Source organism: Ciona intestinalis, unplaced genomic scaffold (genome assembly GCF_000224145.3).
Source record: "Ciona intestinalis unplaced genomic scaffold, KH HT001137.1, whole genome shotgun sequence".
NCBI classification, from domain to species: Eukaryota; Metazoa; Chordata; class Ascidiacea; order Phlebobranchia; family Cionidae; genus Ciona; species Ciona intestinalis.
In genome coordinates this window covers 17,057-31,600 of record NW_004191458.1, presented here as the reverse complement: position 1 = coordinate 31,600, position 14,544 = coordinate 17,057, and the positions used below count along the sequence as shown (strand labels likewise).

The following is a 14,544-nucleotide window of genomic DNA, read 5'->3' as shown; positions in this document are numbered from 1 at the left end:
CACGTGCATTTTCGCGGCTACTGCATATCCGTCATAATTGCTAGATCCCTGAAACAATGGGACGCGAATTGCAAAGACGTTTTTTTATTGTTTACTAATCCACAACGAAAGAATAGGTTTTCTGTAAAACAAACAGTAAGGTTCATTACCGTTATTATTGTACTTTGTTTTTTGTCTGTTACCTTTAATAAGCAAAAGCGATAAACATTTGTACTGAGCAGTGGTTTTGATCTGAGAATAAGTGTAAGTATAGTGAGGTGGGGAAAGACGGGACACCTTTAGCACTTAATATGCAGAAATCCTAATCGTTTTTAAACAATCAACAACTGTACAAATGCGTGTCCTCACGACTCACATAGACCGTTGTTAACTGTTTAAAACACGATTAGGATATTTGGATATTATGTGCATAAGGTGTCCCGTCTTCCCCCACCGTACTATATATATGGACTCAGAAGGGCATATAGATTATAGCCATTATAATTTAAAGTCATATAATATTTACAGTGACACGACAACAAAACTAGGGCATTGGTTGTTTGCGTTATATGAATGCAGCATGTGCTGGTGCAAATACAAGTCATTATTTCTAGTTAGCAATGACAGACGCCTGATTTCGTTTAATCTCCAAACACAGGCCGACACTGAGTAACCAGAAACCTGCCTTTCATTAAAGATTAGTCGACATTGAAGCTGGTAGTACAAGCTGTAGTTAGTGATAGTCTTTTAGTATTGATTTATACTTTCTTTTCAGCAGTTTTCTGATGCTGTTGGCATCGTAGGTGTTATAGCTTGTAATGGAAACGCCGTCCTTGCTTCCTTTAGATTACCTCGCTGTGAATTCATCCTCTTTCGCTACCTCATCTGAAACCAGTATCGACTCCGGGACCGAAAGCGGTTCCCATAGAAGCCCGAGCGATTCCGAATGTTTTGACGGAAAATACGACCTCGTTTTCCCGCCGACGACGTCTGAATCGCCCGTAATGAAATCTACCTCGAACTCTGTACCTCCGCCCCCATCTTTGCCCCCACCCCCCAACGCACCACCACCGCCTCCCCCGCCGTTGGGGTTCAACTCCAAATTTGGGGTCAACATGGGCTACAATGCTAAGGATAACAAGCGCTTAAGAAGGTAAAGTACTGCATTGACATTTCTGCTGTACCATAAAACAAAACATAACTTTTGGCCATCTTTTCGAAAACGATAGCGTAAATCATGCTTTTCGAAAACGATAGCGTAAATCATGTTATCTAAAGAACGAAGATAAGGGAATCAACAGCAAAATAACAAAACACTACGGATAAAAGGTGTTGGAAAGAGTGTCAATTAAAAAACAAACACTAAAAATCTATATTAAAAGAATTTCATTACTTTGTAGGGTAATTTGGCCCCTAATCTCAGGTTCTGGACAAGGACACCATCTGTACCTAATATAATTTCATATTTTCATTTCTTAAAATCGCTTTAAATGAATCTATTTTTTCGCAGGCTAAACTGGCAGAAAATTCCTGATATTCAAATCAACAGCGCTGGCGAGACCAATATATGGATGGAAGGAAAAAGCGGGATAACTGTTGATTTTAGCACTATAGATGATCTGTTCGCTGTCCAGGAGAAAACTCCCCTAAGAAAATCTCCGCCGTGTAGATCCTTTACTCCGGACTCGGATTCGTCGAATCCTGACGAAGCCAAACCTGGAACGGTAAGCCTCGGATCGGATCCGACTATTTTGGGTTTATTTTTTGGAAAATATGAAGGAATTGTGTTTTCATAATATAGCTAACATTTTGGTGGCTAAAGTTTTTTGTACATGTTATAGCCATATAAGGTTACCTTGCTCCATTGACAGCAGTGCAGCGAATTGCATTGACACGTTACGGACCACACTTGCGTTTGTAGCACACAAAGGGCTATTGTGATAAAAGACTCGCACTTTTACAGCAGGCGACTAAAACGCGTAACAACAATTAACAAACTTACGAGCGAAACAACGTCAAAAAGCTTTTAATGGCGATTCCGTTTCAAAGCAAATGAAATTGAATTCGTTATAGTTCTATTATTAGCACGAGCCGGCAGTGTTTAGGTAAAAATAGACAAGCGAAAGCGGTCTAAAAGTTTGCATAGGCTTACATATCAAACAGTCTAAATTTGTTTTTCATTTATGCCATGTACAAGTCCAACAAAAGAAGACAGCCGTATTGTTGCCCCGAAAAAGACCTTTTTTATCTTTTATCCGTACAAATTTAGAAGTTATAAATAATAATAATATCAGTGAAGATGGTTGTAGTTTTAAACTTAAACGTTTGAATGAAAATCCCGTCATACTTTGTTTTTGTTTTTCAATTTAAAAATGGAAATGTGTGAAAATAGTTCCCACCGAATTCCAATTACGTTGCTCAACACTGCTAAGGGCACTTGGCCGCCCAAGTAGATGTTGTTGCTTCCGTGTGCTTCATACGAAAACCGCCGCAGTGCTGCCAGTCAAAAGTCTTCTAAAATTTCTAATATTAAATGATGACAGTTGAAAAAAATTACGTAAAATATTATTATTTCAGGCATAAAAATACGCTCCAACGTTCTTTTTCGAAAACAATTGATAAATTAATACGTACCAACGGCATCCCATCCATATTACTATAAGTGTTAAAAAATGAATTTACGTAGTTTTTAATATCGGTTAAAAATTCCACACTCTACTTTTTAAAACTGGTCAACACTTTGTTATTATTCTGGCCAAGGATAAGGGTTCGTTACAAATGTATAGTAACCACTACCTTGTCCATGGGAGTTGTGGAACAAACTAATATGAACCAGGATCGATGGCTGAAAAACAAACACTTAGGTTTTGTTTTCTGGTCTCAAGGGTTACCGCCAAGCCACGGTAAAGGCCTGGGCGTGCGGCAATGCACCACTGCCTATAACTAGACAGAAATTGAGAGTTTTTTTCTATTTTTAACAAACGTGATAAGCCCTCAAAATTGAAAATGTCATTCAAGCCATTGATTGTATTTTTTTTTTAAATTACTGGAGGCGAACACACCCCTTCTGCCTCACGCCTCAAAAGTTCACCGTAATAAAAGGGATTTTTTAGAATCAAAACATACTTTTACTGCCCTACGCCTAACTTATTCTATTTTAGCTATATTAAACCATGTTTTATGCGAATTTTATTTAACACCAACAAAAATCATTAAATGATAAAACTGTACCCAAAAAGAAACAAACTTTAACAGATTGAGTTAAAATTGTTTTTTGTTTTATTCTCTCTTATCGTCCCACATTTGTGTTGAAGTACGATTGGGAAATATTAGATATTATGTGCTAACCATCTTACCCCACAGTACTATATTACTACTGTTTAATGCCAATATTTTACCCTAAACGAACCTTAAATATATAAATATATATTCCATGTAATGTTATGTTTGTTATGTTTTTTTAGATATCACTTCTTGACTCGAAACGAAGTCTAAACGTGAACATCTTTCTACGACAGTTCAAGAGGTGAGAATATTTCACACTCGATTCGTCTCGAACAATAAGTACTGTGACGTCATAAACTTAAAATTTAACGCTTGTCCGAGCGATGTTTTGCTTTGCGACGTCACGCAATGCCCGGTTCTTTCGTAACTTACAATTAAGCGTCACATTCTACGTCATACAAGCTTAGAACATTGGCTTTCGTTTTACAAGACACTGATTATAGCTTGGCTCGTGTGAAACTCGTACTTCATTGAGGCGTATCGACACGTGACATAATAGCACGTTTGGCTCTTAAAACAATCCGGCACTGCCACGTGTTGAAACTATAATATTAAGATGTTTTACAACTTTATATATATATATATATACATATATATATATATATGGGTTATTGAAATTCACACGAAAGCGTAAAATAAAACATGTTGAGCACTTTAAAATTTAAGTATTTTTGTGCAGTTTTTTAGGGTTTGCCGTCGCAATTACTGGCAATTTAAAACAAAATATATAGTAGGGTGGGGTAAGATGGGATATGGTTTTATTCTCTTTTACCGTACAGTTTTGGTCAACAAAAAACATTCGAACAATTATAAAACCGTATGTTAATTGTTCAAAACACGATCAGGAAATATTCAATTTAGGTGCTAACGGTATCACATCTTACCCCGCAGATATCAGATCTTATATTAGTTTTTTACTGATACGACACAAATAAAGTAAAAAAATAAATGTGCTTATTTTAGCTAGTGTTGCCCGTAGAGATCTTCCCTGGTTTATTTTTTTCTTAACGTTTACCAAAGAGCGCCACATTAGTACAAACGTAATGCAACCTTGTTTTGACCTTCAAAACAAAAGTTCACTGTATAAAGTTACTCTGGTCCTTTTGATGTGAAATAAACCGTCTAATTTTCTAATTGAGTGTTTTGTAATTGGAACACGTGCTATTGTGCACCTGCTTACGTAGGATGTTAGCCGAATGTTACATCAAAGCTATTTTGGCGTAAAATTTTATACCCGTTCCAATTTTGTTTGGTATAATTCCTCATTGAGAATACCATTCTAGAATTGCTGGCTGTTTGTACCTTTTTTCGTAAATTTACATTGTAGTTTTTGTACATCTACTTTTAGCAAAGATATTTTATATATTATTAGATTACGCCCGTGCTATAAAACTCTTAATTGGTCATTCACGTGTCACAAACGGGTTTGCGTCAGTCTATTATGACGCAACCCAGGTGTCTAGGTACCTAGAATGATGTAATGAGTGACATTTCTTTTGTGGACTACCCTAACTCACAATTATCTCGTAAGAAGCCGCACTAAGTCGTATTTACAACACACAGTAATTGTACATCCCTTTGTGAACTGTAGTAGTCGTATTTCTTCCCAAAACATTGAAAACTTAATCGCAGTCAAACCGAAACTCGTATTTACCGCCCAAGAACTCTTTACACTATGTCCTAATCCTTGATTAGGCGTTTGTTACGTCATAGAAAGCTTTGTTTTGACTGGCGTCACCTCTAAATCAAACTTTTAAAGTATACCTTTCACTTTCTCACGCTGTTTTTGTTTTTTAAAAAAGTTTAAAATTACTGTCGAATTTATAACTAAGAACAGTTTCGTAAAATTTAATATTTTAACTTTCTTTTTATTGTTTAATCGCAGTCTTATCACGTTCAAAGGTTTTATTTGCTTTGATGTTTTGAATTTGGGTGAAATTCCAAAAACATAATCGAATTCTCGAGTCGCTGTGTAACACAATCTTGGATCAAAGTAACAGTTTATTGTTATGGCATAATGCGCTTAATACCGACCGCTACTATACCCTTATAACCAGAGATCACAAGAAACCGCTCATTTCAAAATCTGACCACTCAACTATTGTATAACATAAGCCATTCATGAAGTGTTAATGATATACGCTGGGGTATGGTAAAAAATAGGTTCGGTTTATCAGATTTGGATTCAAATATTTTAATTTTAAAATGACTTTGAACGAGACGATCAAATAGATTAAAAAGGTGTCCGATCTTTCTCCACCCTACTATATATCTCGCAGAATGCAATTCGTAGTACTTGAACCCTACTATTTATTTGTAATGTTTTGTACGGATGTTAAGCAACAGGTGTCTATGTTGTAATGTTTTGTACTGGATGTCGTGTGCAGCTGGTGTTCGTATAAGAGTATGACGTAATTTATTTTTTTTTCTCTGCCTTCGTGGAGTTTTTTTGCGTACATCAGACACGCTTTAAACTGATGCTCTTTTCAATAAGTTTTATCCATAGTTACAATTCTTTGTTTAATGCCAAAATAGCCAATTTTTCATCGAAAATATTGTGTAGTGTTTTGACAGCTGATAATTCCATCACCAACGAATTTTGTCCATTCTGTGGTCACTTCTATAAACAGTTCGCCGGTCACTCCGTGGTTTCCCTATTCCAAAGTTTTTTGTATGTTCAGTTGCTCGCCACAATGTACCAAAGTTTTACTTGGGATGTGTATGTTGTGTTAGGCCGCAGCGTTCTCTTTAGCGATTATTACGTCATAAAGGATGGCGTGCGAGTCGTTTTGATCGATATTGTTTATCCAAAGTTAAGCCGGGATATTGCCTTCTGCGTTTGAATGCGAAAATTTTCGGAAATGAAATGACATTTAACTATGGCTTAGCTGTGAGCATTAAAGAGCATATACATATACTGCGACCGATTTTATTACATAGAAACTGAGGACCTAAACATTTGTTAGATTGTATGATGTATATATAGTACTTTGGGGTAAAATGAGACACCTTAATCACATAATGTCTTGAATCCTGATCGTGTTTTAAACAATAAACAACGCTCTACGTGAGTCGTGAGGATACGATTTTATAAAACTTTGAATGTCCCTTGTTTACTACCAAGTGGGAGTGAGGAAATAGAATAAATCGGACCCCACTTGTGGGAAACACAAAAATTGTTGGAAAGAGTCTCAGTTAAAAAGCGTGGCTGTTGCACCCAATACATAATATCTACGTATGGTTTGTTTTTAAGTTGGTATGCCATGTCTATTGTTTGATATGGGGACATATTTAAGTGTTAGCCCTGCTGTACATAGCAAGCTTGCTCGCATATTTTATTTATTCAACGATTCTTAACAAAAGTAGAATACCGGTTTACTATGCCGTTGTGTTTACATATTTTGATACGTTATTCGTCCAAGCGAGGACAATGCGTTTTTGTGTTTGTGAAGCATCTGAAAATGTTTCGTATGATCACGTTTTAAAATTGGGAAATTTAAAACACGTTGTCATGGTTATAACGTTTGAGTTTACTAATTGTATACTGAAACTGTGGGCGTTGAAAATTGTCTTAGTGAAGTAAATAATATTGCTGAACCGTGTGTGTTTTCTCGTCCCATTGTTAATTGTTTAATTAAAACATGATCACGACATTTTGGTATTTTGTGCTAAAGTTGTCCCGTCTTCCCCACCATGCTATATGTGTAAAAAACACAGTTTTGGGGTCGCATTTTGGGGACTGTATGTTTAAGCATTTTACTTGTATTATCGCGCTGAAACGCATTGAAAAAACATTTAATATTACGAGTAGGAGGATGAAAAGGCCCCTGCTGTTTTACAGTAGTTGTCGCTACGGTATTACCGGTGTACAAGAATTTTGAGGACATGACATTTCTAAAGGAGGGTTTCGACTGTGTGCACCCATGCATGAATGCCGTATTGGAGGCGGTCAAGCATGAAATTAAACTACATTGTCATCGAATTATCTGTGAAATAATTGCATACTATGACGTTTTTGGTCAACAATGTGTCGGCTGTGCCGTGTGTCGACAGAAAGTTTCGTGATTTTGTGGGCAATTTTCGTAGATAAGCAAAAGCTACAAAGTAACCACTGAAAGGTACGGATGTTTTGATAATGTTAAATTCTTCACGCGTTTATAACCAAACACTTCATAAAGGCAATAAAACATGACGTTTAAATTTGTAAAATATAGTAATGTGGGGTAAGATAGATACCGTTGGCACATGTTATCCAAAATTTCCTAATCGTGTTTTTTTAATTAACAACGCTGTTTTAGTTTGGCTAAAATTATTTTGGTTGGGGACGATTAAAGAAAAAACGAAAAAAATACCATCTTACCTCACTGTACCGTAATTTTTGTGATAACTTCTTACCGATAAAATTTAGGATACCTTTTTTAATAAACAAAAAATTTAAAAAAAAGAATTTAATATTTACAAAAATTTTTTTTCGCTGTAAAAAAAACTGTTTTTATAAAAATACTTTTAAAAAAAATCTTTTCATATTCTCTCGCGTTCGTTGCGGAATTTTCAAGGCCGAATTTAAGTTTGTAGTTCGTGTAATTGTTATGGGATTATTTTCCTAGTTGATTTATCGTCATTTAATCGCCCCGCCACGTGACCGTTCGATAATCTCATAGGAAAATAAATCGCCAAGATTTGTGTGTTTCGTGTAGGTTACCGTGTTCCTTGTCATGCCCGCGCCGTTGTGTGTTTGCCCTGCACCGTAAATCACCAGCGTAATGACGTTAGAAATTCAATAAAAGTTCGAAGTACGAAAATTGCCTTTTAGGAAAAACAAAACCATTTTTTTACATTCCATTTTAATGTTGATATTTCTTTAGTAATCTTGCATTTTTGCGAAATCTGTGGGACATTTTCTCGGGGTAAACCGTCCGCGGTGTTAAAATTGATTCTGTTTTATTGTTAGGCGTGCCTGGACATAGTTTCGTTAATGTAACAAACTCTTCGTAGTTTAACTGTTACTTTGCTTGCCTTGATGTCATATATACAAGTAATACTGAAGGTTTTACGTGGTTTGGCCATGACGCAATCTAACGATTAACATTTCTCGGTATGTAGCAATGTAATTTTACAACTCTGTTTAATAGTAAGGTGTCACTTTGTGGTGTGTATTCAAATGTTAAATAAAAGGCTGTATATCTGGAATTTGAGCATAGCATTTCCCTATTTGGTTGTCGTTCTATTCTGAAAGGTCAATCGAGTAAAGATAAAATGATACCTATTGCATTTTCTCTGTATTGAGTATATATACGTATAAAGAGACATATATAGACCGTTGTGCAAACCAAAGTTGTGTTGCTTGTCAAAATTGTCAGAAATTGTAACCGAAACAGCGCGTTATATAACGAAACATTACGTATACAGGTTACGAGTAACGTATAAACCTTTGTGCGTAATTATTTGTAGATTTACAAAAAATGTAATGTATAGTAGGGTGGGGGGAGACGGGAAACCTTCAGCACTTATTATCCAATTATTCTTTGAATATTCTTTGTTTACTTCCAAATGGGACAAGATAATAAGATGAACAAGCGCCCAGTCCCCACCCTGAAGGTGCATATCGCTGACAATTTAGGCAGCCCATATTCCTTACCAAAGACCTATATATAAAGTTTTAAATTCAATTATTTCCAGGTCCCCCACCGTGTTAGCGGAATCTATCAAACAGTGTGACGTTTCCTTTATGAACTCGGACAAGCTTCGAGCCCTGAGGAAGCTGTTACCTGACAAAGAGGAAATAAAGGTTTTGAAAGGTCAGTCGTCACTGAGTGTCATTTAAAGTTCATTTTCAGCAGATTCGAAAATGAACTTGTGTTTCCTTGGTTCTGTAAATATATGTTTTTAAATAACCTTAATTTTTTGCAGAGATTTCTGTATTTAAATATATATACATATATTGTAATAGTTGGTTGAATAAAAATAAATTTAAACTGAATTACCTGAGATACTGAATCCGATTTCATAGTGTATATAGTTGGGTGGAGTGAGATAGGATATGTTTTTTATTCTCTTTTTTCGTCTCATTTCTTTTTTTTCGTCTCTCAGAATTATAAAACCGTAACGCGACTCTAAAAGAGCTTTAGTTAATATTAAAAAATCGATTAGAAAAAATGGCAATTAGGTGCTAATAGCATCCCATCTTACCCCATAGCACTTCTATAGTTTTAAACTGTTCGACAATATAACAGTATATACATAATAATTGACAATTTTGTTTAAATATTGCAATATTTAGGTTTCCAAGGTAATATTGCTTCATTGGACACCGCAGAGACGTTCTTTGTCCATGTCATAAACGTCCCTTATTACGTCATAAGAATTGACGCCATGCTGCTTCGTGAGGAATTCGACCACGCGATGTCGCAAGTGGAGCAATCGATTTCAGTTTTACTACGAGCTATTAAAGGTGTCCATTGACGTTTTTTTGTTGTTGTACAGGTAGAAAAGAAAAAATGTTGGTGCATTGACGTTTTTCGCTGTGCAGATATATATGATTGAATGTAACTTATTTATCCTCACGTGGCTAGGCAGGGCAGGTCTTCTGAAATATCAAATGTACTTTGTCTGCTTGGTGTAGCGGCCACGCTTATTTTCTTCCAACTAAATGTAAATACGTGACGCTATATTCTATATTTTCGTTTCAAATATTTTTAAACCGTCGCTACCGTAATCGAAGAGACAAATAAAGGTATTATTATTATTATTATAGAACTGCATTTAAATAATGTTATATTTCAGAGTTGCGACAATGTTTTGCACTCCCCACAATTCTACACTTTGTGTTGCAAGCCGGCAATTATTTAAACCGGGGCGCAGCCTTTGGCAACGCAGTTGGTTTTCGTCTGGCATCACTGAAAACTTTAACGGACACGAAAGCGAACAAGCCAGGAATGACTCTCATGCATTATGTTGCCATGGTAATCATATTTACATTTGAGACCTGCATTTTCAAAAACTTTTTTCTCGAATTTTTTTTTTTTAATTTTAGGAACTAGAGAAGCATGACCCGGGAATGATCGGATGGACTGAAGAAATACCCAGCGTTGGTTTGGCATCGAGAATATCCGACGAAGAAGTGAGACAAGAAATTAGCATATTTAACAACCGCGTGGTATCGCTGCGGAGCAAAGTCGAGTCGGAGTCAGACGACGATCTCAGGGAACACGTGACCGAGTTCTTAAAGGTGATTGGTGGTTTAAAAACATTGTCTATTAGGCTGGCGTTTAAGGGCAAAATATTTTTCATCGTGTAAAAATATAAAAGTAGTTTTTAAACTAACTCGTGGCCCAGCAGAGGTTACGGGTTCGAGGCTCGACGCTGCTATCACTGTTGGCATATGTATAAACTTTCCGCTACTACGTTTTATGTGTGGTAACTCGTAAGCAGGCACAATATGTATGAAACAGAACAACCGTGTTATAACGACTGTTGTTGCCCGGCCAGGTGATATAAATACATTTTAAATACAAGTTTGATTATATTTAAGGATGCTGAAGAACGGTTAAACACGACAAGAGCTCAAGAGCACCATCTGACGGAGATGTCAAAGGAGCTTGCCACGTATTTGTGCGAACGTAAAGAAAAGTTTTCATTAAACAGCTGTTTTCAAATCGTGTCCGAATTCAGGAACAAATTTTCTAAATGCTCCGAAGAAAACAAAAAGAGACAACAGGAAAATAAAAGAAAGTGAGAATTAAACTGTTTCATGTTTTACGAAATATTTTAAATATTGTTTTAAAACTGCATTAAATAAAATTGCTTATTGCTTTTAGGGCATCTGTGGAAAAGCAAGCTACAGACCGAAACAACAACGCTAATCAATTTAACAACAACAACAACAACAACAACAATAACAATAGTAAAAAACAAGTTCACAGTCAATTGTCGAGTGAAGACAAATCTACCGAGAAACAAACTAGCAACTTTCGCCGAAGTAATTCACTTGCTACCCCGCACCAGCGTTACAAGGGCGCTCGGTCTACTAGCGACCTCTCCGATGACGTCACAGTGACGTCATCAATCCGTAGACGAAACGACAACTCTTTCTTAAGAAGAACTTCACTTGCAAAACCAGAGGAACACGAAATCGCGAAGCTATATCAGAAGCAATTTCAAAATGGTGACGTCAAAGAGGCGTGGCCTGAGTGTCAATCAAACTCTCAATCGACCAATCAGGGACCAAGAAGTTTAGATGAGAGATTGAGGTTGTTTGGATCATCCCCAAACTCAAAACCGGAGGCTGAAACTGAGGTATCGACAACTTTTTCTAGAAGGAGACGATTTGGATCTTTAAGGACTCGATCTTTGCGCGGAGGAGCTCGGATTGACGACGACGAGGAACTAGTTCTGCATCTTCAGGCGCATCAGGAGGAGCACAAAACGGAGGTGGATTTAGAAGAGTCAATGGATCGCTTTGTGACGAGGGAACGAAGCCGACTCTTTGAACGAACTCAGTTGAGAAGATCTTATGTCCGGATGCCGCGGAAGGAACCGAGTTCGAAAGAAGAAGAAGAAAGCGATTCTGACGTCATAGCTGATTCTCTTCCTGCTCCTGACGTCAGAAGAAGATCGTGGCGTCATAGAAGATCCCCTCTTGCGTCACAATCTACTTCATGTATCGACCAATGCAGTGAAGTGTTTTCTCAACCTGACGAACAAAAAGACTCCGCCGCAGGGGAAAACTCCGGTGACGTCACAAAACCACGTAGACATGACGACATCAGAGAAAGGATCCGAAGATACAAGACTGCTGCTTCGTGTGAGGAAGATACGATAACAGATCGTAGACTGAGCAGCAGTTCAATTTTAAGTCGAAAAGGTCAGTTGTTTATTTTGATTTTTTCTATAGCTTTTACTGTGTTCATTGTAAGGTACTCAACTGATTCGTCGTTATAACACGGGTGTTCTGTTTCATACACCTTGTGCCAGCTTACGAGTTACCACGTATGCAACTTTGTTGGTTTGTTTTTTATGTTTGGCTGACAACTCAGACAACGGATTAGTAACCACTGGTTAAGCCATTAAGTGTCTTGCCCAAAGATTCATACGTCCCCCCCCCGCGCAGTCTTACACGAGTCTTACATATCTGTATTACATCTTTATAAAAAAAAAATTTACAGAGTCGACTGCTTCCAGCTGTGATTCGTCTCTGGTTTCGTTTTCCGAAGATGTTCCTGAAGCTCAACCAATCAGAAGACGTTTAGATCGTCGACGTACGATTGGTGGGAACGAAACACAATTCTTTCCTGACAACCGAATCGAGACGAGTGAAAAAATCGAAAATGTGGCGGAAGAGACAACAGAAAATCTGGAATGCGATAAAGACACCTTTGTAAAAACTCCTGCTGAAAGTGAAACGGAAGAGCCTATAGAGCTCAACTCTACAGTTACTGTTGAAGAAGAAGTTATTGTTGCACGTGAAAGCAGTATCACAGAGTTGGAAACACCTGCAACCACAATTAGCCAACAATCTTCTGTTAAAACAGATGAGATAACAGTAACTGAAGTCAAAACTGAAGAATCTAAAGAAAAAGTTAACCTATCGAAACCTAAAGAAGCAAAAGCTAGAGGAATACCCCAAATGCGTAAAACCCCTATTAAAAAGGTTGGGCTTACTCCTTCACCCAGCAAAGGTCAGAAAAACATCCTGATTCGATCACGTGACGCATCTCCAGCGACCCCTAGCGAAAAAGTCATACCAAATTCTGGAACTTTGAAGAAAAAACTAACAGTTCGAGCGGTTCGTTCGCGAGATTCATCTCCAGCACCATCTACCGGTAACAAATATAAACCTCACGTTACCACCAGAGCGTCGTCTTTATCCCCGACCCGCAAGCTACATACCCCTATCACTGAAGTAAAAAGTTTTCTCCGGAAAATTAAGAAAAAAGTTGACGAACAGGAAAAAGATTCGGAAAGTATCGCAGTAGAAATCCCTACCGTAATTGTGTCTCACGCGGACGATTTACAAAACACAGAATCTCCAAGTATAACAGTGGAAAATACTGAAAAATCTGTCTCCGAATCAAAAATACCGAAGAGACCTTCATCTACTAATAGTTCTCCAACCAGATTATCAAGGCCAGCATCCCGTTCAACTGGAATTGTAACTCCTGCAACTCAAACCTCCAACACTATGAACAGAGCAGCCAGGCTGCGACAGAATAAGACGCAAACTTCTTCACAGATAAGTGTAAAACCTGCGTCCAGATTTTCTTCGCCGGTAAAATCCACCCCAAAAGCAAAAGAAGTTCCGAAAAAGCCTGCTCCAAAACCTGTTTCTCAAAAGCCACCCGTAAAAAGCAAAGTAAACTCCCCAAAAACTGTACGAAAACCTACTGACGTTAAGAAGAAAGCAACGAATATTAAGTCGCCCAGATCAGTTACGCCAAAGAATGCTAAAACTGTACCTAACAAGCCTATACCGACTAATGTACCAAGACCAAAGCCCAAAGTACCAATTCCTATGAAAGAAACGAACTTATCAGACGCGGTGGACTCTCCTGGACAGTCTGGAGCTCCTAATAACACAACAGCACCCCACAGCGGCGTTCAAATGAACAGAGCAGCGAGGTTAAGAATGCTAAAGAAAAATAGCGAAGCCAAATCAAATGCAAAATAGAGTAGCATTTTATAGTTTTTCTTATTAGCTACTAATGACCTGGGATTCACATTTGTGTTGCCTAAACTAAAGATAACGTGTATTCGGTGATAAAGCTTCAGAATAGGCTATGAGTCATTGTAAACTGCTTGAGCTTTTTAGATAAAGACATTTTCATTTTAATAGTTAATGCATATGTTTTAAGGCGGGTCTCGAACCTGTATTAGATAAATACCGTCTTAGGTTACAGAAATCTCGTTATGCAATCTTGCACAGTAGCATTTATTAGTGTTATGGTTCAAGTGCCAAGCGACAAATAGTCTTCTAGTGTTTATTATCTCATTTTAACGGCTTTATTTCTCATATGAGTTTTTGGAGTTTGGGTAAAAAATGCCTTCAGTTTTTTCATGAGACCAAAGCAGCCTTTTTACGAATTCGTAGCTTTTATTCTTCCTTTCTTTGTAGTTTCTTTTTATGTCTCCAGTTATTTTATAAATAAATAATCTCTATTCGTTTACTTAGTCGTCCAATCTTGAACTTTATAGCAGTCTCATGCAAATTTTAAATATTTGCGGCATAAACTTAAGCTGGCAAGAGGGGTATGAAACCGATCACCGGTGTTATAACGACTGACT

At 37.3% G+C, this 14,544-nt stretch overlaps 1 protein-coding gene across 1 annotated transcript; it reads left to right on the top strand.

Annotated features, from left to right (window-relative positions):
- Window positions 1–419: 419 nt before the first annotated feature.
- Window positions 420–14,426, top strand: LOC100182732 (FH2 domain-containing protein 1). Its single transcript, XM_002127653.4, has 10 exons — window positions 420–1,132; window positions 1,490–1,703; window positions 3,444–3,505; window positions 8,944–9,062; window positions 9,545–9,715; window positions 10,048–10,226; window positions 10,298–10,492; window positions 10,796–10,995; window positions 11,082–12,127; window positions 12,429–14,426. Exons 1-10 carry the CDS (start codon window positions 798–800, stop codon window positions 13,928–13,930), a joined length of 4,023 nt encoding a protein of 1,340 aa, XP_002127689.1. The 5' UTR covers window positions 420–797; the 3' UTR covers window positions 13,931–14,426.
- Window positions 14,427–14,544: the final 118 nt, after the last annotated feature.

Excerpts from the sequence above, each read along its gene's own strand:
- LOC100182732 (XM_002127653.4), top strand. The coding sequence starts at position 798 with ATGGAAACGCCGTCCTTGCTTCCTTTAGATTACCTCGCTGTGAATTCA. Across the intron at positions 1,704-3,443 it reads ACGAAGCCAAACCTGGAACG|ATATCACTTCTTGACTCGAA; the intron begins GTAAGCCTCGGA and ends ATGTTTTTTTAG. Across the intron at positions 10,996-11,081 it reads CAACAGGAAAATAAAAGAAA|GGCATCTGTGGAAAAGCAAG; the intron begins GTGAGAATTAAA and ends TATTGCTTTTAG.